This window comes from Anolis sagrei, chromosome 3, assembly GCF_037176765.1.
Source record: "Anolis sagrei isolate rAnoSag1 chromosome 3, rAnoSag1.mat, whole genome shotgun sequence".
Classification (NCBI taxonomy): domain Eukaryota; kingdom Metazoa; phylum Chordata; class Lepidosauria; order Squamata; family Dactyloidae; genus Anolis; species Anolis sagrei.
Genome location: NC_090023.1, coordinates 209,912,074 through 209,938,466, shown reverse-complemented (window position 1 = coordinate 209,938,466; position 26,393 = coordinate 209,912,074). Strand labels below are relative to the sequence as shown.

General features: G+C 41.6%; 1 protein-coding gene across 3 annotated transcripts in view; it reads left to right on the top strand.

Moving 5' to 3' along the window:
* The window catches only part of MXI1 (MAX interactor 1, dimerization protein), a 117,481-nt gene that overhangs the window by 81,805 nt on the left and 9,283 nt on the right, over positions 1-26,393 (top strand). For all 3 annotated transcript variants that reach the window (XM_060768385.2, XM_060768384.2, XM_060768386.2), the window contains exons 4-5: positions 21,898-22,012; positions 25,224-25,395. In XM_060768385.2, the coding sequence (XP_060624368.2) occupies positions 21,898-22,012; positions 25,224-25,395 (287 nt within the window). The remainder of the gene's footprint in view (positions 1-21,897; positions 22,013-25,223; positions 25,396-26,393) is intronic.

The window sequence follows — 26,393 nt, the reverse complement described above, 5'->3', positions numbered from 1 at the left end:
TTCCAGTTGGTGTTTAGATTTCACTGTGTATTAAGGTAATAGAAGTTGTCCAATACCAGGTGATAAGTATCTTAATTATTTGGCTCTTGTTTGCAAGGTGCTTTGCCTCCCTCCCAGGAGGTGTTGTTTTGTCCTTCATTTCTACTGCATGAACTATATGTTCTCGTCTATCCGCCCCCGCCCTTCCTGCCCCTTGGGTACTCTTTTGTTCCTTGCAGGCTTGAATCTGAGCCAGTCCGTGGCAGAAAGTTGCAAATGAGGTGTCGTGACTGACGCTGTGAGATTGCTAACAGGTCTATAAGTGACTTTCCTCTGCATGAATTCAAGGATTTTCACTGTAGTTGAGAGTTATTTTGCAAATTATATCAAGGTATCCACTAGAAAAAGATATTCTGCTCGTTTTAAGCATGCCTATATAGAGTTTTATCCCTGCATGAACAAACAAAGCAATATCTTTCTCGCTCATTCAGTTGCTTCTTTGGTTCAAGATATTCAAGTATTTGTGCAAGCAACTAATTTTGTAGAGAATTGATATGAGATGGACAAGGGTTTAGGCTTAGAGGATTTAAGAAACTGTGGCTGCTGATAGTAAAGATTAGTAAATTTTGTGCATTCCATTGGATCTTTGAATCAGAACAGTTTCTGAAATGGAAAATGTAATGACTTCTAAATTTAGGCACAATTTAGACTCAGGGCTGGCTTCTTAATATTCTGACAAGTATTGCATTTGAAAATCAGAATTGTTTTGCAAAAAACCCAACAAACAAACATGGAATGGGTTCTAGAAGAGAATTGATATAATGGGATTAACCAGAATGAGGACACAGGATATATGGCCAACTATTTACAGGGTAAGTCCTTTTTTATTTTTAACTTAAAGATAAAACTTCATTAGGCTAATCTTGGCTTTATGGTTGGCAGACTTTTCTCCTTTGCCCATCTTGCTTTGCAGTTCTCTTCAAAACTAAGGAAATGGGAAACCTGATCAGAATAACAGGCAGAAGTCTTGAGGGGAAACCAGAAATGGATCTTTCTTATACAACACACAGTTGACCTACGGATTTGGCTCCTTTAAAAGGAGCTCAAAGGCAACTGGGTTTTTCCCATTGTTATCTCATATGGATCTTACCAAGTGATTGGGTTTCTAATATGATGATGATGATGATGATGATGATGATGCAGAAACAACAACAGTAACAATAACACTTTACTTATATTCTTCTCTATCTTCCTGAGGGGACTCAGAGAGGATTACAGCTTACACAGATAGGCAAACATTCAATGCCTTTAATACAATGGAATCATAATGGATCTTACCAAGTGACTGGGTTTCTAATATTATAATGATGATGATGATGCCGAAACAACAACAGTAACAACAACACTTTATTTATATTCTTCTCTATCTTCCTGAGGGGACTCAGAGAGGATTACAGCTTACACAGATAGGCAAACATTCAATACCTTTAATACAGTGGAATAATAATTACACAGAACAAAGATAAAGGCTTCCCCTTTCATCTCCGGCTTCTGGAGGCGCTGCTCAACTCTGGCCATGGAGAGGTGCTCTTGTTCCATTTCCACGCGGAGGAGCCTGCTTTCCGTAGACACCTCATGATCGTGTTGCCGGCATGGCTACATGGGCGCCTTTATTATCTTCCCACCAAAGCCGTACCTAGTGGTCAGCACATTTTTTTATTCTGGGTATTTTTTAAAACAGTGCATGTGGATTGACTGGGTTTGTTGTTATACCATTCTAATAATACATTTCTACTTTGTCTTCTATAGCATAGAATCATAGAATTGGAAGAGAGCACAAGGGTCATCCAGTCCAACCTGCTGCCATGCAGGAACACAGAATCAAAGCACTCCCAACAGATGGCCATCTAGCCTCTGCTTTAAAATCTCTAGAGAAAGAGACCGCCATTCTCCAAGGCAGCATATTCCATTGCCAAAGAGCTCTTATCATCAGGAAATTCTTCCTAATGTTTAGGTGGAATCTTTTCTCCGGCAATTTGAATCCACTGTTCCATGTCCTAGTCTTTAGAGCTTGCCCCATCTTCAATATGATATCTTTTCCAATATTTTACCATGACTATCATGTCCCCTTTCAGCCTTTTTTTCTCCAAGCCAGGCATGTAGCCAGGGGGGGGGCTCGGGGGGCTTCAGCCCCCCCCGAAATTTTCATGGTGGTTCGCGAAAAGGCCTTATTGGTGCATTATTTAAACTGTTATGTTTATTCATATCATGATCTGATCACCATACTCAATATATCCCATATGCATGGGGGTATTGGGGTAATGATACAAAAGGTTTGCTAGGCTAGACCCTCTTTCACTCAGACTCAGCCCCCCCCGAAACTCAGCCCCCCCCCGAAACTCAGCCCCCCCGAAACCCCCCCCCCCTGAAAAAAAATTCAGCCCCCCCCCGAAACGAAATCCTGGCTACGGGCCTGCTCCAAGCTAAGCACACCCAGCTCCCTAAGCCATTCCTCATAGGGCATGGTCTCCAAACTTTTGATTGTTTTGCTTGCCTTGTTAGCAGAAGCTAACACTTCCTTTGTAATGTTCTAAGGTAGTTAAAGAGATGTAACTAAGTAATGCTCAACTCTTCACCCTGGTCTACCTTAAGAGCCTTGTTGGGTAGTAGGAAGGTGTGTATTGGAAATCCTCCAATTGCCAGATGAGCAGAAGTCCTTTGCCAGATTTGACAGTTGGCTTTCCACCACAGGTTAACAGTAGGACTATGTAGTCTTATGAATATAAATCTTTGTGTGTGTGTGTCAGGAGCGACTTGAGAAACTGCAAGACGCTTCTGGTGTGAGAGAATTGGCTGTCTGCAAGGATGTTGCCCAAGGGATGCCCGGAGTTTTGATGTTTTACCATCCTTGTGGGAGGCTTCTCTCATGTCCCTGCATTGGTAGCTGGAGCTGACAGAGGGAGCTCATCTGCACTCTCCCCAGATTCGAAACTCTGATCTGTCAGTCTTCAGTCTTGCCAGCACAAGGGTTTAAGCCATTGCACCACTATGTTGGGCTCCCAACATAGATCTTAAATTCTTAGTTATGAATCTGTAACTGCCATACTGAATACCAGCCATATTCTTTATTTCACTTGCTGTTCCTGTGAGTCCTCATTGCCTCTTTGACGCTGGAGCAACTGGCTATTGCTACCCAGTGAAGGGCTGAGTAAGGTCAACTCAGGATTCCAGGCAAATTGCATTTCAGCCTGGTGTTGGACTCACTGTTCTGCCCGCTGTGTTGCACTGGACAGTTAGCTGTAGGTCATCCAGCCCTCTGAATTGCTCAGTTGTTTTGAAGCCTAACCAAATACAAACAAGGGCTAGACCTTTCAATAGCTATCTTGCATGCTTGCCAAAAAAGCTCTGTGATAATGTCCTCCATTAGCAATTTAAGACTGATCTCAGAAGTAGGTTATTCTTTGCCTTTGGTGAATGGCAGCATTCATAGGAAAAACATGTGTTTGGAAATAAGATTCTCTGTGGCACCATGAAATTGTTCCCTTATTTGCAAGGAAATCTGTGTGTGTGTGAGTGTGCACTTAGAGCATAGAAGTTTAAGATCCAGTTTGCTAACACTGACACCATTGACTTTAGTTAGGACCTGCACTAGAGAAATCTGAGCAGGAGAAACTGCAGCATGAGGGCACAGTGCCATTGCCTGGTTTCATTTAAAATTCACTCGCTCCCCTTTGAGGGGAATAACTCGGTCAACAGCAATTGTTACAGCTGAAGAGAACTGTAAATAGAACAGAGAAAGCAGCATGGGATTCCCTCTTCTCTCTTTTGACTTTCAAGGATCGAGTAGGATACAAAAAACTTCCTTTTGGAGGATAAACAACAGGACTGTATAGATTTCGCATTCCTAAATCCATACTGTTGCAGTAAAAAAAAGGAGCAAAATTGTCTTAGGCAGGCTGGCAGAACGAACATTGTTTTGAGAGGAAAAGGAATCAAGGTTTTCATAGACAAGAGACTGGGATGAAAAGGGGTTTCCTTCCTTACTTTGTTTTTAAATCACATTACTTAGCAGTGCTTGACATTGGAGAAATTGACAGAGGATTCCAAGGTGTATGCACGTATATTTTCACCCTGCTTTTTTCTTGCAAAAGGTTGAGAGTATAAGAGTTTTCCTTTGTTTCCAAGACTGAGCATGATCGCACCCAGCATAGTCTATAATTTGTTATGTACTTTGGAAGGAAAGATAGATAGGAGAGCAGGAGAAAGACAGTGTTACCCCTGTTTGGTGTGGTTGTTATGTGCCTTTTTGTGGCAACTCTTGTCCTTAAAGATATATTCAGAGGAGGTTTGCCCTTGCCTTCTTTTATGGCCAAGAGCATGCAACATGCCCAAGGTCACCAAGTGCAGAGTGAGAATTTGAACTCTGGTCTCCAGGATCCTGGCACAACACTCAAGCTACTGCACAATTCTGTCTCTCCTTTCCAATTAACCCCTGATGAGAGGAGATCTCCTTTCTTATATCATTGCATATTGCTTCCATTTTAGCTATTATTATTGTTGTTGTTGTTGTTGTTGTTGTTGTTGTTATTCATGGTGCTGAACCATACGTTTATATAAACTGGCATTTTAAAAAATGAATTGTTTTATGGTTTGCCCTAGAAGCTGAAGTGTGTCATGTACATCAAGGAAAACCTTTCAAGTGGTTTCTTCCTCTTTAGGTACAGAATATATTTTATTCAACTGTGTGAGAATTAAATGAGTCTTCCTGATGTACACTTGAATAAAACCATACTTTCCTTCTGGCACTAATAATTTTGCAAAGAGGATGCAAGCTTGTGGTTTTGAATTTGGTTTTTGTTTTTGTTTTTTTGGGAGGGGGAGGTTGTTGTTTTACATTTGAAGAAGCTGAACAGGCATTGCCAGATGTATGGTGCCAATAAAAAGCTGTGGTTCAGATGCTATTGTTTTCTGACTTTGCCTCTGAGAGCATGATACGCCGATGTGCCGAGTTTGGTAACTGACAAAAAGCCACAGCAGTTTTTGCTGTGTTTGACAAAGAGAATGCAAGCTTGTGGGGGTTGTTTTTTTTTTTTTGGGTGGATGTTGTTCTACGTTTGAGGAAGCTGAGCAGGTATTGCCAGATATGTGATGTCAATAAACCAGTGTGTTTTAGATGCTGTTGTTTTGCAACTTTGTCTGAAAGCATGATGCACCCATGTGCCGAGTTCCCAAAGACTGGCAATAAGCCACGTCAGTTTTGCTGTGTGCCGCGGCTCAAGGGCTCAGTGTGATTATGTAATGCTGCTGGAGCAAAGGAAGTGCAGGCTCTCTCTATCCCTAGCAATTGACTGGCTCTCCATTTCTGGGTTTGTTACTTAGGGGAAAAAAATCTTGTTTTCATCCTTTCGCTGCTTGAGAACAAACTGTCCAATCGGCGAAGGCAGTGATGCAGCCACCGCCAATGGAAAAGTGGATGTGGGCAGGAGCGGGGGAGAGATCCGACTGCCTTTTGGGTTGGAGGAGAAGCAAACCCTTCCAGTCATATGATGGCTTTACAAGATAAGCATATGACCTGGGGATTGTTTATGAGAGGAAGCGCACTGCTTGCTTTTCCTGCACTCTGTGGAAATAGGCCAGCTTTATGCAGATGCCTGTTATGACTTGGCCCCCAAACGAGTCTCTTGCAATGATGTATTATTGACACAGGCTTGGCGACTTGTCTCCAGCAACTAGTTTCTTAAATAGTCTTCCCCTACAGACAAATGCGTGCACATGCACACTATTTACTTTTTCTGGAACAATTTTATATGTTAAGTACAGCTGATTTCCTGAAAACGCAGTGTGTCTATTTATAGGTGTTTTGCTCCTTTAACTATTGCATAACAAAACAAATCAGCCCCGTCCTTTGCTCTCTTCCTCTTCTTTTAGTTCCTGTTCAAGTGAAAAAAATAATAGCTTCTGCTTTCAGGATTAAGGTAAGCTGGATGACGATTACAAGGGACAAAAATTATCTCTTCAGGGGCGTTTCTCTCCCTTCTGAATAGTATCTGTATTTTGAATCCTTACCGAGACACATCATTGCCTTGCAGAATCAGGATTCGGGAAATTACTTTTAGAAAGTGTAGCTCTGTGCTTCTTCCTCCATCGTGAATTATTTTTAAAGCACGTATTTTTGAAAAGCAGCAGTTTACTAACCCATTTTTCTAAAGTAGCAGAAAAGCTATTTTTAGTTACTTTTTTAAAAGTACCAGAATGTGGTCTGTGGGTTCAAAAAATATAACTCCATCTCATCACCCAGAGTATGAATCAGCAGCACAAGCCACAACTTGAACTGTGTTGTATTCTTTTTCTATCCTTTGGTTAAACCAGACACTCCTAAAGTATTACATTAAATAGAATTTTATTTTTATTTATTGTATCAGGAGCAAACCAAGGGTACAGTTATAATGTATTTAAGAAAACACAAAGTTTAAAAACTTGTGTTTTCTGGTGTTGCTAATAAGAAGGTCATTGTGCATGTGGCAGGACTCAAACTGCATTGTAATATGTGGTTGCTCTTCTCCAGACTCATATGTCATGGACTCCACTTTGTGGTTCCATTTCTTAAGGTTGGCTCTGCATCTCGTGGAGCCAGAGCATAGTCTGTTCAGCGCCTTCCAAGTCACCCAGTCTTCTGGGGAGGGGGGGTCTCTCATTTGATATCAGCCATGGGTTGAGGCTCCAGGTTTTAGCCTGCCACATTTGGACTCTTGCTTGCTGAGGTGTTCCTGCGAGTATCTCATTTCCCCCCCCCCCTTTTTTTTTTGTTTTTTTTGTTTATGGAGATATATAAAGTAAGCTTATTTCAATGGATTAGATGGATATAATTACAATAAAACATTAAAAAATAGATCTTAGAACATCACAAAAAGAGTTAAGTTGTTAACTTGGGGTGCATCTACACTGCAGAATTGATGCAGTTTGACACCACTTGAACTGCCATGGCTCAGTGCTATGGAATCCAGGGATTTGTAAGTTTTGTGATCCACCATCACTCTTTGTTTCTTGCCTAATTTCATAACCATTTTGGTTTAATTTTATTTTAAAATATAAAGCATATATTGTTCAAATGATTCCTGATTTAGATTCATTCTTATTGATTATGTTGAAGTAAAAGTATAATGAATACACACACACACAGGCTAGACAATATAAGATAGCTTCTTCTCTTGAATGCATCATTTCAGTTTTTAAATTATAAGCCTTAACTTCTAATTAAGTCTTCCCTATCAAAAACATTTTTCTTGTTTGTTGCAAAATCAAACAGTAAATGAAATGGTGCTTCCTACTGTATTTAAAGACTAAAATTACTGCAGCATTTTAATGCAAACCATGCCATTTCCAAACCAGACACAACTGCTATTATAGTACCTTGCTTAAGTTTGACACGTTATTCAGATGATTGTTTATTCACCTTCATGTTAGAGGACTGTATGGCTCCGAGATTTGGGCAGGGTCTAAGATGCATTTAGGAAATTATAGCAACACTGAAAAGTCAGGTCTGCTTAACATCAAACAGAAGTCTTTATGAAACAAATCCACATGGATATCTAGCATGAACAGTAAACAATATCTTATGATAGGTTTGAAAAAGCTGGGGTGTGACAAGTGATTCTTACATTATACTCATCATGTAGAAAACATATTTCTACATTGTATGGTTTCAGTCACCAGCCATAATATGACAGTAATGTTAGCTTGTAGAACAAGAATACAACCAACCCTCCACATTTGCTGGGTTTAGGGGCAGAAGAACCCTATGAAAGTTTTTTAAAGGCTATCTTTTGAGATAATATCTATCCAGAAAAATCTATGTCCTCCAGAGTGGTGGCCAAGGACTAGCGCTGGCCCCGGAGGGGGGGGGGGAGAAAGAAAGAGCTATAACCAATGTACACAAACATGATACTGATGTCTGGCACGTGTGTGTAGACCCACTAAGAAAATCCAATAAATGCTAAGTTCAGCAAAGGACAAGAGGGTTCCTCTCACTTTGGCAGGAGTCTACCATAAACCACGCAGCTGTGGACAAGTTTACATAGGGACCACCAAATACAGCAATGGCCAAACACAAATCAAGGATCACAAAAGACACTCCAAACTACTTCAATCAGAGAAGTCAGCCATAGCAGAGCACTTGATGAACCAACCTGGACACAGCATGTTATTTGAGGACACAGAAATGCTGGACCACTCAAACAACCACAATTTCAGACAACACAGAGAAGCCATTGAAATCCACAAGCATGTGGATAATTTCAACAGAAAAGAGGAAACCATGAAAATGAACAAAATCTGGCTACCAGTATTAGAAAAAACTCTAAAATTAGGACAGTAAATAAAGAACAACACTCAGAAAACAGGGGAATTCCAGACAGGAAACCATCAGAGACAGCCAACACCTCCCAACAAAGGATTCACCCAAGTAGGAAGCATTCAGACTTTGAAGCTGCAAGGCTATTCAATTGCAATATTCACACCTGCCTCAAGCAGACAAGAGTTCTTTCTCCTACCCTGGACATTCTACAGATATTAAAACCTCACTTGCCTAGTTTCCAACAGACCTCACAACCTCTGAGGATGCCTGCCATAGATGTGGGCAAAACGTCACGAGAGAGTGCTTCTGGAACATGACCATAGAGCCCAGAAGACTCACAGCAACTCTGTATGTAGATTCCTGGTCACCCAGGTCAGATAGCTTGAGATGGTCTAATCATACCCACACCTTAGCAGCCTTCAAGAAGGATCTCAAAGCTTGGCTTTTCCGTTGTGCCTTTGGAGAGTGATCAGATATTTCCTTCTGTTGCTCCTCCCATAATGTTTGTCCTCATATTGCACTTCCCCCGCCTGTTTGAAGGCCTGTCTCCACTACTCTGTCTCCTATGAGCTTCTCCAACACAAATATTTCTTTTTCATCTCTATCTCATCCTGAATTTTATCATTTTATCTCGCACATATGGTATTGTATTATTTTGTATTGTTTTATTGTATTCTTATGTTTATATTTAGTTAATTGTGATGTTTGTTTTGGTGTTCTGGTTTTATTTTATTTTATTCTGTTGTAATGTACTGTTGGGCTTGGCCCCAAGTCCCCTTTGGGGAGATGGTGGCAGGGTATAAATAAAGATGATGATGATGATTATTATTATTATGATTATTATTATGATTATTATTATTATTATTAGTAGTAGTAGTATGGGATATGATTGGCAAGTATAAGGAACATGACACCTGCATTACTTCCTACTAGGAACATGTTATGGAGACTTTATGGATAACTCTGCAAGGTTGAATTAGTCCTTTTACTGCCATGGCTCAATGCTGTGGAATCCTGGAAGCTGTAGTTTTACTTAGTCTTGATTCTTCTCTGCTCAAGAACTCTGATTCCTCACCACACTACATACAAACCCACCGCATGGAGCCATAGCAGTTAAAGCGCTGTCAGACTGCTTAATTCTATAATGTAGATGCACCCTTAGTCATTGGGGGAAGGGGTAATCTATATTGCGACTGGGGTTTGCATGTTAAAGCTGCCCTTGAAACTAATCATAAAAAGAAGCATTTCAACTCCTTTGGAGTGGCAACTGTAATGTGAGAATGAGTCACGACTGCTACCCCAATGCAGTCTTCTCATGCTAGCTTAATCTTGTTTAAACCTTCCAGTGGTAAACATGCTCACTGAATTGGTCCCTAGAAATCCCAGCTGAGGAGTTGCAGTTATCATTCACAAACTAAGGGCTTCTGGCAGAATTCTGCCCTTCCTTGTGCAGAAGAGACAGAGGATGCCGTTTCTGGCTCTCGGTCTGCATGGTACAGTAAGACTCCAGAGCGATGCAGCAAATGCTCATAAAAATAGGCTTGCTCCCAGAGCATTATATAATCAGAGGGAATGATGTCATTGGTAACTGTGGAGAGGATCTCTGAAATTGCAGGCCTCCACAGATGGGCAACTGCTCACCAAGTATGAGGAGGAGGTGGAGGAGGAGGCAGCTCTGAGTTGGTGACATACTGCAGTGTGGTGCTGTATGCTTTGCGGGAAGGACAAAACACCAGCCGGCAGGGTGAACAATCCATTTCAAAACACATGCACACCCACACAAGTCATGTACACTTCGTTTGAGGGAGGCATAGGATAATATCTGTGTGTGGCACCGACACAGGGGAATTCAATGGGCATAGCTTTTCTTTGTATTGCAACTGAATACCCTCTATCTTCTTAGGAGTTTGCATGTGATCACCTCCATGCAAACTCTTGGGGGGGGGGGTCATTTTAAGTTGATCTTACCATCTGACCCTTTTTGCTTTTAAAGACTGCCCTAGAACTGGTAACGTTTTCAGTTTGTGAAATTCCAGCTGCGATAATTTTGTGCTGGAGTTGAATGTGACCCTCCTTGCTGCAGTCATATCTGTGTTCTCTTAAATATAAGAGTCCTTTGAACATTCCAAGTGCATTCCTTGGAGAGAGACAATATGAACATGGAGGCAGGCCTTTGGCATTCCTCCCACACTCTTCTACTTCGTAATTATATCTTCCAGCCCTACAAAGAATCTTGTATTTATGAACTGGTACTTCTTGTCTCGGGCACACACTCATACTGAAAGGGCCTTACCTCAGCTGTTCTCACCAAAACAAAAGGCTCGGAGTGAGGATGAGAGGCTGCCAGATAATACCTGTCTGCTCATATCAGTGGGAAGGGTGTAGTATCTGTTGCCAAACAAATATGATCTGAAAGCTGTAATCGTTGGAGTGGTATGACTCCAAACTCCCCCTAAGAAGTGAAAATGTGAAGTCTCTGCATTTCACTTATACGCTGCTTCTGTTGTGGGTGGAACCAGGCAGAAGGCTCATGGTACAACCAGTTAAAAGTCAGACTATTGCCAATAAGTTACAGGGCCCTATTCAAGGTGCCCAGGAACTTATTGGCAATTGGACCTATATAGCCTAAACGGCTCGGGCCCTACCTATCTCTGTGATTACATCTCCCCCAGTGAACCAGCACGGACAGATCTACTGGGAAGGCCCTTCTCTCGCTCCCACCACTGTCTCAAGTGTGGTTGGTAGAGATGAGGGAGACGGCTTTCTTAGTGGTGCCCCCCCACCTTTGGAACATCCTCCCCAGAGTAGTAAGACAATTTCTGTCGCTAGCCTCCTTCCATAAAGACCTGTGGTTATGACTGATATGACTGCAGCAAGGAGGGTCACATTCAACTCCAGCACAAAATTATCGCAGCTGGAATTTCACAAACTGAAATTTTGCCCACATCTATGGCAGGCATTCTCAGAGGTTGTGATGTCTGTTGGAAACTAGGCAAGTGAGGCTTATATATCTGTGGAATGTCCAGGGTGGGACAAAGAACCCTTGTCTGTTGGAGGCAAGTGTGAATGTTGCAATTGGCCACCTTGATTAGCATTGAATAGCCTTGCAGCATCAGAGCCTGGCTACTTCCTGTCTGGGGACCTGTGGGCATTCCACAGATATATAAACCCCACTTGCCTATTTTTCAACAGACCTCATAACATCTGATGATGGGTAAAATGTCAAGAGAGAATGCTTCTGGAACATGGCCATACAGCCTGGAAAACTCACAGCAACCCAACTTGTATTCCTGATCATATCCTTCAATTTCTGACTATTTCAGTGGTCCTCAATGTTTTGGCCTACAACTCCCAGAAATCCCAGCCAGTTTACCAGTTGTTAGGATTTCTGCAAGTTGAAGACCAAAACATCTGGGGACCCATAGGTTGAGAACCACTGTTCAGTTTCTTCTGTTAGATCCCATCTGTACTGCCATATAAACTGCATTATATTTTAGGGCTGTTTCAAACTGTATGGCTACGTAGATGGGGTCTTAGACCTTAAGATATAAGCTGTTTCCAACTTATATCTGCCTTTTGTCTTCCATTTTTTATACTCGGTCATTTCACAGTCCAAATTGTCCAGTGCATAGAATATTTAGTGAACTTTATTGCATAAGCTATCAAAAAGTTCCAGACACAAGAGGAAAACTGAAATTTCCAGAATACAAGTAGCTCCTAGGCTTACCAAGTAGGGATGTTTGATGGACAGGGTAGCTGATGGCTCATTTGCCTATGAAACATCCTGTTCCGCTTGAAGTTGAGTTCTTTCTAACATCAAACTCCACTTGGTTGACACCCATCCTGCTTAGATTCCAGAATGCCAGAAAGTAGCCCATTCTATGCCAACTACTCGTTTGGGAACACCGCAGGAAATCATCTACGTAGGTTGCACAGCATGAATGCTGCAAAGGAGTTATTCTTAAAACAGGTATAAGCTGCTGCGATCCCTTAGAGTTTGCTGGCTTCAGGTTTCATCATCCTTAACCATTTCATGGGAATTTTGGTCCACCAGCCTCAGCTGCCCACTCAGTTCTAAAAATTCATGATCTTAGGGTGTCACTGGAAGCAAAGGTACTTTAAAAAAACACATAGAACTAGCACATTACCTGTTGTCTCTTAAGGTCAAAAATGGCTTGGGTAGTTTTCAATCCTCTGGTAAGCTGCATGTTGGTGTCCCGCAATGTATTGTACATGGGATGCTATTTAGTTCCAAGTACAGCTACTGCTCAGTCTAAATTCAGTTTTAAAAATCGGTGCCTACATCATTAAAACCCAACATAGATGAGATTCAAGTACTTGTTGGATTGCCTTGAAGGCAATCTTTCCGTCTGTCACCCAATACTTTTCTCTAGGTGCTTCTGTCTTCAGAGGAAAAGCAGTTGGAAAACAGAGAGATTTGGGGTTGTGGTTCTGGGCCTGAAACATTTTTTTTCTGTTGGGTTTTATTTACTCCCCGAAGCAGGGCAAAACAAATGTCCTTTCTCTTCTCCAAGGTCTTTTAGGAGTTTCAAAACTATTGTGTGAGTTTTGATCAATGCTTTTGTGGTACTTAATATGTAGTTTTAATCTGCTGTTACTCAAGACTTTGTGTTGGGTTTTATCCCTGGACTGCACAAGTCCTTTGTGTCATCAAGTTTCTCGTCCTCAATTAGTAGCTAGACTAGAGACAGGGCTAGCTCAGGGATTCCTTTCCTCATATCCCTATCCATATAAGTTTCTTTTGGTTATGGAGTTTACTCCTGGTACTCTGCTATATTTTGGTGGAATTGCCCTAATTTTTGAGCCTAACAGCTCAGATTCCCCAACACTTTGGATGCTTTGTTTATCTTTTTTTTTTTTTGAAAAACCATGCTTTTTTGCATCAGTGCAAGCACATTCAGTGGTGCTATACAAAGACATTTGTTTGTTTGTTTATTTATTCATTTTCCATGTCAGGAGCAACTTGAGAAACTTCAAGTCACTTCTGGTGTGAGAGAATTGGCCATCTGCAAGAAGGTTGCCCAGGGGATTCCCAGATGTTTTGATGTTGTACCATCCATGTGGGAGGCTTCTCTCATGTCCCTGCATGGGGAGCTGAAGCTGACAGAGGGAGCTTATCTGTGCTCTCTCTGGATTCGAACCTTCGACCTGTCAATCTTCAGTCCTGCCGGCACAAGGGCTTTGCCTATTGCACCATTGGGGGCTCCTGTCTCTGTTTATTATTAATTAGGACAACATGCTAATAGACTATGCATAGTTAGACATGCTAATAGAGCATGTGTCAGCCTGTTACATTCATATGAGGGATAGCAGAACTTCCCAGTGTTTCCCGGTTTAAAAATTGGCACCCCTGGCCAAGATTGGTAAAAGCCGCATCTAGGAATAATGATAAAAGTAACTTTGGCAGGCATTTACTAGCATACCTATTGCTTCTGGGGCAGGCATGGTTAATTAGTGTAACCCTCTGAGGTCAGCAGCTGTCAACTTAAATGTATTATCTGAGTTGTGAGCTCGGCTTGATGGCAATATAGATTAAATGCCAAAAGCCTCTTCACTGTTAGGGGAGGTTGCTAAGGTTAGCGCAGGAGACGGGAGTTCAGGCGGAGTTCTGAGTTTGGTAATTTTTCCATACAAAACAATAAAAAGGGGGAAGAAAAATTCAACAAAGACATTCCTGAGCAAAAGGCCTTGTGTGCCAAGTCGGTGCCTTGGGGCTGTTTTTCCAAGTGAATTACAGTCCTTTTGTAAAGGGAGTTTCGAATGCAAACATTGACAGGCTGTCTTCTCTAGTGGGTGCTGCTGTTCTTCTGACAGTTCATCAGCCAAACCCCTGACCCTACAACCCTTAATCATCCTTGCTTGTCAGTGATATAATTGCACATTTACCCCGTATTCCCCTCTCCCCATTCCTTTCAAGCGGCTCACAATAGTGGATCTGGAATACAAAATGTAAATGAAGGACCCAGACTAATTTTTGGGCCTTCGTTGGGGTGGATGGGGTGGATGGGGCTTGCCTCCTCGTCCTCCTCACACTTTGTCTCTGAATGTGACCGGCGAAGGCTTTCAGGAACCGGGATGCCTTCAGTGAAGCCGGAGAGGCTGACGTCATTATGTTATTGATTCAGGGATTTCAGCTTCAGTCACAGGTTGTGAATGAGCATCAGGCAGATTTGTTCAGGCGGAGGCAGATAGGGACACAAGAACAAATGGATATAAAAAGGGAAAAGAATCTGACGTGAGTCAGTTTTAGATGAGGTGATATATTCTAGCCATTCATTCTTAAAATATGGCTCCAGAAGGGAGGCCCAAAAATGACAGCACACCAATGGGAAAACAATGTTCTTCTACCTGGTCTCTCCTTGCTGTTCCTTCTTTGCTTCGTGGAAATTGAGGAGAGGAATCTTACATTACGTTCCATTGCTGAAAACACCCATCTATTTGGATGTACAGTAGAGTCTTGTTTAACCAGCATTCGCTTATCCAACATTCTGTCTTATCTAACGGAAGATATGGAAGGCCTTATTTGAAAAAGTCAATTTTTAATTGTACAAAATGCATAAGGTTGTGGGTGAACTTCAACTCACATCATGACAGGTTAACCCCTTGAAACTCCATCAATACGTACTTAAAGGTCTCTTCTTCCCTTTTGCTTTGCACCAGCCGGAGCATGCAGCCCTTAGCCACATCCTGTGGGGATTTGTTAAAAAAAAAACAACCACCATGATGAAATGGGTTGACTGGAAAGGCATGCATTGGCAGCTGATTGGCTGAGCATGCCAGGAGCCAGAATTCTAATTAGCTACTGTCTCTGGCTTGCTGCTGAGACAAACGGTTTTAACTGCCACTTTCACCTTGGAGAGTGAAGAGAGCACTGACTGGAAAAAGCTAGGAAGGAAATGCCTGCCAATTCTCTGAAGCCCGATCATTTCTAAGGCATGAAGCATATTTTAAAGACTATTTAAAAGGACTTTATTACCTGTCTGTTAGAATTCAGAGAGACTGCTGTATATATTGTTGCTCTGTTTGACCTTTTGAACTGAAATAAAGTTACTGTTACTCATTACACAAATCTTAATGACACATTATTATACTGCAAGGCATATTTTGGTTCAGAAACTGCGGTAAAGCTTCTGTTTATTTTATATTTATAACCTCCAACTCACCCACCAGGACAACGTGGTGCAGAGGAAAGGGAATGAAGCAGGTGCTCCTCGGAGGGTGGGCCCTCTTTTTCTTATTGCCCCCCTCCCCAATTATTAACCCCCTCCCAAAAAATTGCAAACTTCTCTCCAAAGAGAGAGCGAGAGACTCCTACACAATTTTCCTTGGTGTGTCTTCGGTAAAAGGATGGCACACGGCTCCCAGATGGAAGAAAGAAGCAAGAGGATCCAGAAGGGTTTCAAGTCACCAAGATCTCGGCCGAGGACTTCCCAAGGATCCAAGGGAAGGGGTTCCTGGCCCAGGGGGATGTGGGTTGGGCAGCTTTGGTGACCATCTCCGCGGCTGTTGTTGCAACCCAAGGAAGGAGGGTGAAGGATCAGCTTCCCTCCTTAGTGGGAGGGAAGCTGTTGCAAGGAAATCCTGGGCTGGAGAGGCCAGTAAGGGAGGCAGAGAAGGAAAGGGAGGGAGGGTGCCCTTCAGGAATGGCATTAAATTAAAGCCCCCACTAGTGGTGAAGTTAGTCAGGTGGGCCAGGAAGGAAGGGAGAAGAGGGAGGACAAAATGGGGTTGGGAAAGAGGCCCTTTTTTAAGCCCCTCGGAAAAAGAGGTGCACATGTTTTATACCCCTCCATATTATCCGAAATTTTTATTTATCCGACGTTCTGCTGGCCCATTTATGTCGGATAAGCGAGACTCTACTGTAGCATTAAATATTGTAATCAGAGTTTGAACTGGTGGCATGATGGCTGGGGAAAATAATGTGAGTTATAGTAGTCAAAAAGCAACTTTTTCAAAGTTCTAACATTCATGGAGCAACCATCAATTTGCTTATTAACTGAATGAAAAATGAGTTGCAGCCGCTTTCTAGGTGTGTGTTCCCTTGGTGTGGCACAGCTTGATAGTGTCTTCATTGAATTGGGGGCGGCTTTATTTTAATCTAAGAATGTACAGATCTTTTTTGATCTGCTGAGAGGGGCCTTGCATGATGTGTAATGTGTGTGTGTGTGTTGTGTCAAAGACGATGGAATTCCTTTCATGAAGAGGCTCTTGCTTTCATACCACAATCCCAACCCCGGCAATTATACTGGCACCAAAAGAGTTGTTGTAGACAACAAATTGTATGACTTTGTATTTAGCACTTACAAACTCAGCTAGTTCACAGTGTAAGTAGCCTCAGCAATTCTCCCAAGCGCATAGCATATGTTGTGTTTATCACTCCTAGATTTAAAAGGGCTAAAGGAAGGAGACTTTAGGCCCTGGGTGTAGTTTTCTTGCTCAATGCTTTCTTGTAGTGACTTGAGTTGTGTGCTTCAGGAACAAAAGATTCGGGAATGACTTCTGCCATAAAAGGGTGTACATATATACATACATATCTCATCATCCGCATTTTATGTCTCTTGGCTCTTTGTAGCCCAAAAGAAAAAGCCCACACACATGACTAGTAGTAATCAGTCAATCTTTCTGCATACTTTCCTTCTTCAGTGGTCCATGTGAAATTGCAGGAATGGAGGGAACAAGAGGACAAAGGTGGGAATGTGTTGTCGAAGTTTTTCATGGCTGGAATCACAGGATTGCTGCGAGTTTTTCAGGCTGTATGGCCGTGTTCCAGAAGCATTATTTCCTGATGTTTCACCCACATCCATGGCAGGCATCCTCAGAGGTTGTGAAGTCTGATGGAAACTTGACAAGTGGGGTTTATATATCTGTGGAAGGTCCAGTGTGGGAGAAAGGACTCTTGTCTTAGAGCTAGGTATAAGTGTTTCAGTTGGCCACCTTGATTAGCATTGAATAGCCTTGCAGCTTCAAAGCCTGTCTGCTTCCTGCCTGGAAGAATCCTTTGTTGGGAGGTGTTAGCGAGCCCCGATTGTTTCCTGTCTGGAATCCCCCTGGTTTTTTAAGTGTTCACCTTTATTTACTGTCCTGATTTTAGAAGTTTTTTTAAATACTGGTAGCCAGATTTTGTTCTTTTTCATATTTCCTCCTTTCTGTTAAAATTGTATAGTGTTCAATGGCTATGCTGTGTAGTCTGACATAGTGGCTGTTAGAATGTTCCAGCATCAATTGATGCTGGAACAAGATGGCATCGATGACTGTTTAATATGTAAATATTTCAAAGCTTAAGCCTGGCTTTGGCTGGAAACTAGGTGTGGTTAGGTCAATTTGCAGACGAGATCAAAGTCCATTTGTTTTGCGGACGTGTCAAGAAGATAGGCATACAGAACCCATAATGGCTGGTGAAATTCAGACTCCTCAGTGCTAGTCTAGCCACAACAGGAGCAGGCCTGCATATTTGGTTTGCTTGTCTGTTCTTTCAACTTGTAAGGCTGGGAAAATAATGAGAAAGAGGAAGGGTTGACTTGTCCCCCTGTTATGTCACTTTAAATCTTTAGCTGGTGGGTCAACTAATGGGCCAACTAATGGGCCAACTTGTTTCAGGTCTAAGTTTGGAGGAAAAAAGATCAAACAGGGAAAGAATTGGTGTTCATGCTCCTCCCCATATGTTCCTTTTCATAAAAATTATTGATGTATCTCACCCCCACTTTACATGTGGACAGGACAAATCTATGGGTGGCAGCCACTTCCCGTCCAGTATTTTTAGAGTGATGGCTGTTTCATTCAAAGGCTGTAATTCTTTGTATCTAAAGATGAACTGGCAATCAGGAGTTATATCAGGATAATGTTATGACGGCACTCCATGCAGTCATGCCGTCCACATGACTTTGGAGGTGTCTACGGACAACGCTGGCTCTTCAGCTTAGAAATGGAAATGAGCACCAACCCCCAGAATCGGACACAATTGGACGTAATGTCAGGGGAGAACCTTTACCTTTACTTACCTTAATGTTAAGATTGGGTTAGTTGAATAATGCTGTTGAATATATCCATATTACTCAAATAATAGCATTTGATTCTATTTCCAAACACTGTGTTTTCAACTGATGGAATCCTGGGATGTGTAATATAGGATAGCATTTCAAATTCTCCAGTGTATCACCAAACTAGAAAGCTGAGATTCCATAGGATGTAGTTGTGGCAGCTAAAGCAGAATGTAGGGCTGTCTAGTGCTCAGAAAGTGTGACTGGTCCAAATTCACCTGTTGTATTTTATCATTCAGTGAGTATTAGCACCTAGGTTTCCTAAGTCAAATCCTCTAATTACTATACAACAGTAGCTAAAAGTTTTTTTAAAAAAAATCAGTAAAAAAGTTTTAATAAATCAGTATAGAAGGTGGAAGAAAAATGCAAGTAGTAGTGCTTGAAGGTGCCTTCTGAGTTGAGTTGCCTTTATCATGCATTGGCACTGCATTTTCAAGGTTTTTTGCTGCTAGATTTCCCATTTCCAACTTAATGGGCATTACATCATTATTTGGCCCCGGGATAAGATGTCTCTCTACTCCAGTGGTTTTCAACCTGTAGGTCCCAAAATGTTTTGGCCTTCAACTCCCAGAAATCCTAACAGCTGGTAAACTTGACTGGGATTTTTGGGAGTTATAGGCCAAAACACCTGGGAACCCACAGGTTGAGAACCACGCTCTACTCCTAAGCATGGGATTAGCCCTTAAAAAAAAACTTTGGCTGATGAATTATCTCAATAATCTGTATTTTGGGAGCATGTTTTCTATTATATATTGCTTTTCGAAGAATGTTTGGATGTTGTATTTTGAAGAAACTGCAGGTCTTTTTTTAAGGAAAAGAAAATAACACAAAAGCTGAACATTTTAGGAATGCTAAAAAAAAGTTTCATGTGCTGAATACTGTCCATCTGTGACTAGAAATGGCTCTTATCCCAGGCTAGCACTAAAGATTGGCATCACTGTCAGTCTGCAGAGCATAACTGGGCACCCCATAATGGAGTCCAGTGATGAGAACCTTCTGGACCTCTTCCTCTTCCTTGCTGTTTCAGCCTATATCTTCATCCTCTTCTTGCTGTGGCAAAGATAATGGCGGTTGTACAAAAGTGGAGTAAGAGATGCCACTAATTTTTTGGCTTGTGAGTCTTCTACCTGGTAAGCAAGCAGGTGTCGCAATGTTGAGGGAAGAGGAGAAATGGCATCAGCAGATGGCAACTAGGTCGGTGAGAAAATGCTCACTAGAAAAGGTATCTTGCATAGAGTCCTCCAAAGCAGAAGCTAGTGCTGATTATCATACAATACCGAACTATGGAAAATTAGTGTATTTACTTTTCCTGTACTGTATGGGTCAGTTAATCACTTGATTAATTTCCATGAGCATATGAAATTAGCAATCAAGAAGTACTGTGATTAAGGTAGTTGGCTTTGTAAAATTCTATACTAAAGTTGGTGTAGAACCAACTGGATTCCCCATTTCCCTTTTATTCCTTTTCTTCACCTTTTTATCTGCAGTATGCAACGTAAAGCATTTCAGCAAAGAGATCTGTGTTGTGCAATATTATTTCAACAATGACATTATAGAATGTGACGTTCTTACATTACATTTCCAGGTAAAAATACAGCCAGTTCATCTTTCTATCTCTTTCTATCGCAGGGCTAAATTATACTAATAGGTAATATGATGGACTATCCATCTAATATCAGCATGTGAAGATGGCTACTACAGATTCACAGGTGTATTGTGTGACATTGACAACACAAAATATGGGAGGATTTTTGTTGCAGCTGGGCATGGGTCAGGGAGCAGCTGGGACCTTTGAGAAGCCTTGACTGTGCAGTGTCACCGCTGATGATGGAAAACATTGCAAGCAATCTTAGAAATATGGTTGCAGTGATGGAAGTAAACTGTGGAATTCTTTATGCAAAATTTCCCCAAACACTAATATAAGAACATACTACAGGAGAAATCATGCTTGTATTTTGAATGTTGAATTGCACAGCATGAATGCTGTTGAATTTTGAAGATTGTATGTTGAGTCGGGGGGGGGGGGGGACCAGCCGCCCTCAGTTCCGTCCCCCCCGGGATTGAGAAGGACGGGGTACAAATATCTGAACTAAATATCTGAAATAATTCTTGTTTTTTTCTTATATACCACAATAAACATTTATACAAAAAAAAATCCCTAATATAAGAATATACTTAGCACTTCACTTGTTCACATGCCTTACTGATATTCCAAACTTCCTTGTGTAGTCAGGAAACAGCGAAGAATGAAGGCAATATTGCACCAAAATTTACAGGACAACTTTCTACTTTTTTGCTTATTGTGGATATGGAAACACACTCAAGGTGCCTGTATTTGAATATGTATACAAGGTCCCCCTGGTGGCTCAGCATGTTAAAACGCTGAGCTGCTGAACTTGCTGACCAAAAGGTTGGCGGTTCGAATCAGGATAGCACGGTGAACTCCCGCTGTTAGCCCCAGCTTCTGCCAACCTAGCAGTTTGAAAACATGCAAATGTGACTAGATCAGTAGGTACTGCTTCTGCAGAAGGGTAATGATGCTCCATGCAGTAATGCTGGCCATATGACCTTGGAGGCGTCTATGGACGCCAGTTCTTCGGCTTAGAAATGGAGATGAGCACCACCCCCCAGAGTCAGACACGAGTAGATGTAATACCAAGGAGTAACCGTTATCTTTACTATATTTGTACAAGTTCATATTGTTGAGGCAAGAAATAAAAACGTGTCCCCAACATTTTGGGGCCTCTGGGCACGTTTGGAAATTTTGAGAAAGTCCTATTTCAAAGTGGCTGCTATGAAGAACTACAATATGGCAGTACTTGTATGACAAATAGTATGACAAACAATATGACAAATCCCTGATTTCAAAGAATGTGGAATTAGTGACTCCAAAAGCAAGCAGGTTGTTGAAGAACTTTGGTTAGAAGGCAGGAGGAAGACATAAACCCTTTAAAAAAAACATTACTTTGAATCCTTCAAGTACTTTCTCTAAAAATTGCCTCATATATATACATGTGCACCATTTCTTATCCTTACCCAAATAATCCTTGCCTTCTGTTTTTTCTTTTACTCGCTGTGATGTGCCTTGTCATCTTTCACCAATTGTTACCTTGCCTTCTCATATCTTCTCTCAGTTCATATGCTCTTCTTCTAATAGTATCCATTTTTCCCTCCTCCTGTCTTTTCTGAATCTGACAAATCTCGAGTAGTTGGTGGGACTGAGCAGACAGTTCGGATGAGTGTGAACAGAAAAGTGGAGCTTGACAGTCATTTAATTTACAGCCCAGCTATGAGGGCAGCGGAGAGCCTGGATCTCATGGTGCTTTGACATTGGATTCTAGTCAGCCACATATAGATGAATATGGATGAATGTCAGTTATTGATGAAACAACTGAATATACCAGGAAGGATGATATAACTAATGGAACTGGTGTCAGGCAATCATCTGGTGAAAGGACACTTTAATTTCATGAGATATCACTGATGTCTATGACTTTTCCTTCACAGACGAGCTCACCTCCGCCTGTGCCTAGAACGTTTAAAAGTCCTGATACCATTGGGACCTGATTGCACCAGACACACGACCCTGGGGCTGCTTAACAAAGCCAAAGCACATATCAAGGTAACAAAAAATTCCCATCTTGCCAGTCTTTTCTAGTACCTGTCAATTGGCATGTTTGTGCTTGCGTTTCAATCATCCGGAAGGCATCATTGTGCTATGCTGCTGAATTAAGGAGCCATAACTACCCTGCTTTGTAGAGTTTGTATCATGCTATTACTGTAATCTGACTGCATAAGATAGCTGCCTTATTTGGGTCCATAAGTAAATCTGATAACTATAAAGTATCAGTGCTGAAATTCTTACTCTTTAATTTTACAGAAATCTTTTACTCGTGACATTTTCCATAAAATGCAATATTGTGTTGTTAAACATTTTTATGACCGGATTCACTGGGTTGCTGTGAGTTTTCCAGGCTGTATGGCCATGTTTCAGAAGCATTATCACCTGACATTTTACCACATTTATGGTAGGCATCCTCAGAGGTTGTTGGAAACGAGACAAGTGGGATTTATATATCTGTGAAATGTCCAGGGTGGGAGAAAGAACTCTTGTCTGTTGGAGGTAAGTGTGAATGTTGCAAAATCAGGACGGTAAATGAAGAACAACACTCAGAAAACAGAGGAATTCTAAACAAAAAACTATCAGGGCCAGCTAACACCTCCCAACAAAGAATCCCCCCAGACAGGAAGCAGCCAGGTTTTGAAGCTGCCAGGCTATTCAGTGCTTATCAAGCTGGACAATTGCGACATTCGCACTTGCCTCCAACAGACAAGAGTTCTTTCTCCCACCTTGGACATTCCACAGATATAGAAATGTGACTTGCCCAGTTTTCAACAGACCTCACAATCTCTGAGGATTCCTGCCATAGATGTGAGCAAAATGTTGGGAGATAATGCTTCTGGAACATGGCCATACAGCCCAGAAAACTCACAGCAACCCAAATGTAATATTAATATTCTACCTAGAATTTTTTCATCAATGACATTAAATGGAGCACTTTGTTAAAGACTCTTCATTTTGCAAACTATTTAGTTCAATCCAACAGAAAAATACTTATTTTGCAAAGCCCATTTTCTTTTTGTTTTTTGTGAGATTGCTCCCATTGCATTCCTGTTGTCTTAAAATATCCAATATTTTAAAATAAAGAGACATTATCATTATATTTCACACTAGACCAGGCATGGGCAAACTTCGATCCTCCAGATGCTTTGGATCTCAACTCCTACAATTCCTAACAGCCTGTCAGCTGTTAGCAATTATGGGAGTTAGTCCAAAACACTTGGGAGGCCTGAAGTTTGTCCATGCCTGCACTAGACCCTTGCTTCTGTGCAAAGGATGTAGGTTGAGGTCTTTTTTCTTTTCCTTAGCTCCTTTTTTCCATTTCCCTGATATTTTAATTCAGATATTTCATTAACTACGACCAGGATTTGAAATTACCGCAACATTGGTAATGGAGTACTTAATTTTAATGTTTTAATTGCCCTTCAAATTTGCGATTGAAATTTTGATTATCTATGGATTTGATTAATCTGTTCTCTCTGGCAATCTCTAGATCTTCTAGGTTGATTCTTTGATCAGCTTTTGGCAGAAATTGATCATAGAGTTGTCCAAGGGGATCTAGGGATTCATACAGAGGTGTTCCTTCAGGTTTACAAAAACTGTTTGTTTCTGTAGTGCAGAGATCCTGTATGCCTAACACAGCAAAAGTTGAGGGTCTATTGTAAACATAATATATAATATATAATATATGAACAAGAGAATTAAATTGTGTGGAATAATATACCTTGCTGGTGGTGTGATTTGGAAATTGTTCCTCTCGGGGACCTTATGTAGAACACTGAGTTTACATTGGATATTTTTGATGGAAGAATTGGAACTAAGTAGTTAATTTTTTTTGAGGATGTTTATTTGGCAATTTCATTTTGAAATCAGTATAAAACAAATGTTGCAACCAAGATTCCTACACCATATTAAGGAGGGACAAATTTGCTCAAATTAATATAAGGAGTAGGAGGGGTAACAGTTGTGGTGTTGGGTGATACCTGTTCAGGCCTAGTTCAGTTCACAAAGACTGTGAAAAAGAAGCTGCTTTTTATCAAGTCTTTTTCTAGTCACCTGTTCCGAATCTATAGAGTAATATGTATGAATCCACATAAACCAAGAAAGGATGCTTTGGGAATGTGGTCAGTTTGCATGGATTAACTGTTTAGATTATGCTTTAAAAAATAATGTAATGGCTTGAGCATTGGGCTATGCTTGGGTTTGAATCCTTGCTTAGCCATGGTGAGTCACACTCTCTCAGCCTCAGAGAAGGCAATGGCAAGCCTCTTCTAAAAAAGTATTGCAAAGAAAACCCTGGTGTGGGTTCGCTTTAGCATGACTAGAGGTCATAAACAACTAGAAGGGACACAGCAGCAATGACAATATATGAAAACTGATGGCCAGGATACAAAATGTAAAGCTGCAATGGGAGAGCAAGTGCCATAGTCCATTGCAAAAGACAAGGGAGCCAGACTGTTTATCGCAGCCCAGCAGCAGGTGCCCCGTCTGCAGGTCTGCAGCATTTCTGACTCGTCTCCTGGCGGCTGGATTTCACAAAGGGTTAGTGCCAGGCTCACAGGGATCAGGATGTGCTTAAACACACTGGAACAGCTCAAGCTTAGCAAGGGAGGGGAACCCTGCTTGTTTAAATGGACGGCATTAGCCTGAGATGACTTTGGAGTTATGCAACATGCTGGCCATCAGGAAGCCCTGTGCATTGGCCTGGTAAGATTTCCCAGCTGCGATCAAAGGAGTCTGCAGCAGATTACATAAACCCCAGCTCAAACGGGAAACTGCTTTGAAGAAATACCTAATAAACCAAATTGACACGGGTGTTCCAGTCTTTTTATTCCTGATGCCTTTTCCATGTAAATAATCTGAACGAGGTCTGCAGGTTTCTAGGTTAGGAAACGATGGGAGGGAACTGGCAAGTGCGTCTCATGTTAATTAAGCACTTCGCTCAAGCTCCCCTTGACTTTCCCCATCTTTTTGTTTTGTTTTGTTGTTACGAAAATCCTGTCCGAGGCACATGCAATTGTTTTGGAAGGGGGAAGGGAGGGTGCCACTGGCAGGTTGATATGGTGCCACAGTGGGAGCAGAGATTTGTTTCAGATGTTAGTAAATGAGCAGGGATTTTTTTTCTCAAATCAAGCCTAAGGGGCCACGCAGAAAAATTGCTAAGGAAATCCTGAAAGCAAAAGGTGACTGGGCTGTGCTTTTGTCCTGGCAGAAACTTGAAGATGCAGACCGGAGAAGCCAGCACCAGCTTGAGAACCTGGAAAGAGAGCAGAGGTTCTTAAAGCGGAGATTGGAGCAGCTGCAGGGCACTCAGGACATTGAGCGAATACGAATGGACAGCACTGGATCAACCATTTCCTCAGATCGCTCTGATTCAGAGCGGGGTCAGTATTGGTTCTGTGGTCTTGATGTTATCATAATTGTGTTAAGTTAAGCAAGCAAATGTTTCACTCTTCTATCCAGCCAGTCCTTCTTCTCACCATAGACTCTGGCCCCTTCCACACTGCCCCTATATCCCAGGATCTCATCTCAGATTATCTGATTTAAAAGGAACCATGGTGGCACAATGTGTTGTGCTGGCTAGGTTGCTGACCTGAAGGTTGCTGGTTCAAATCCGTGAGATGGGGTGAGCTCCTGTCTGTCAGCTCTAGCTCGCAGGGACATGAGAGAAGCCTCCCAGCTAACACATCTGGGCGTTCCCTGGGCAATGTCTCTGTAGACAGCCAATTCTCTCACACTTGAAGCGATTTGCAGTATGTTCTCAAGTCACTTCTGACACTATAAAAAATCTGCTTAAACTGGATTATATGAGTCTCCACTCCCAGATAACCTGGGATAAACCAATAATCTGAGATCAGATCCTGGGATATAGGGACAGTGTGGAAAGGGCCCCTGAGTGCCTTTTCTTTGATTAAATATTGCTGTTCATTGCTAGCATTTCCCCTTAACTATATTCACAGATGGAGTCAGGTAAGGATGGCTTCACAGGTCACCAGAATTTAGAAAAGTTATTCTTTTGGGCTACAAATCCCAGAATCCCTCAAGCGCTGTTGTCCAAAATCCATGCCGCTCAGCTACAGCACCACATTTGTTTAATACTACCTTTCGATTCTCTAACCTGAGACAGAGGGTGCTTCCAAATATAACTAAACTAAAACTACAACTATAGTTGACAAAACTATACTGAAAACTCTACAAGTATATCACACAATACAAAGATACAAAAAGGTTGGAAAGACAATGACTTTCCAGCTAATGCTTATAGTGTTTTACCACTCTTTCCTTTAGCTATATACCTTAACTTTCTACATATTATTTAATCCTATTATTCTTCAAATTCTCATACTGATAATCCCCCATCAATGTTCTCTTTCAAAAACAA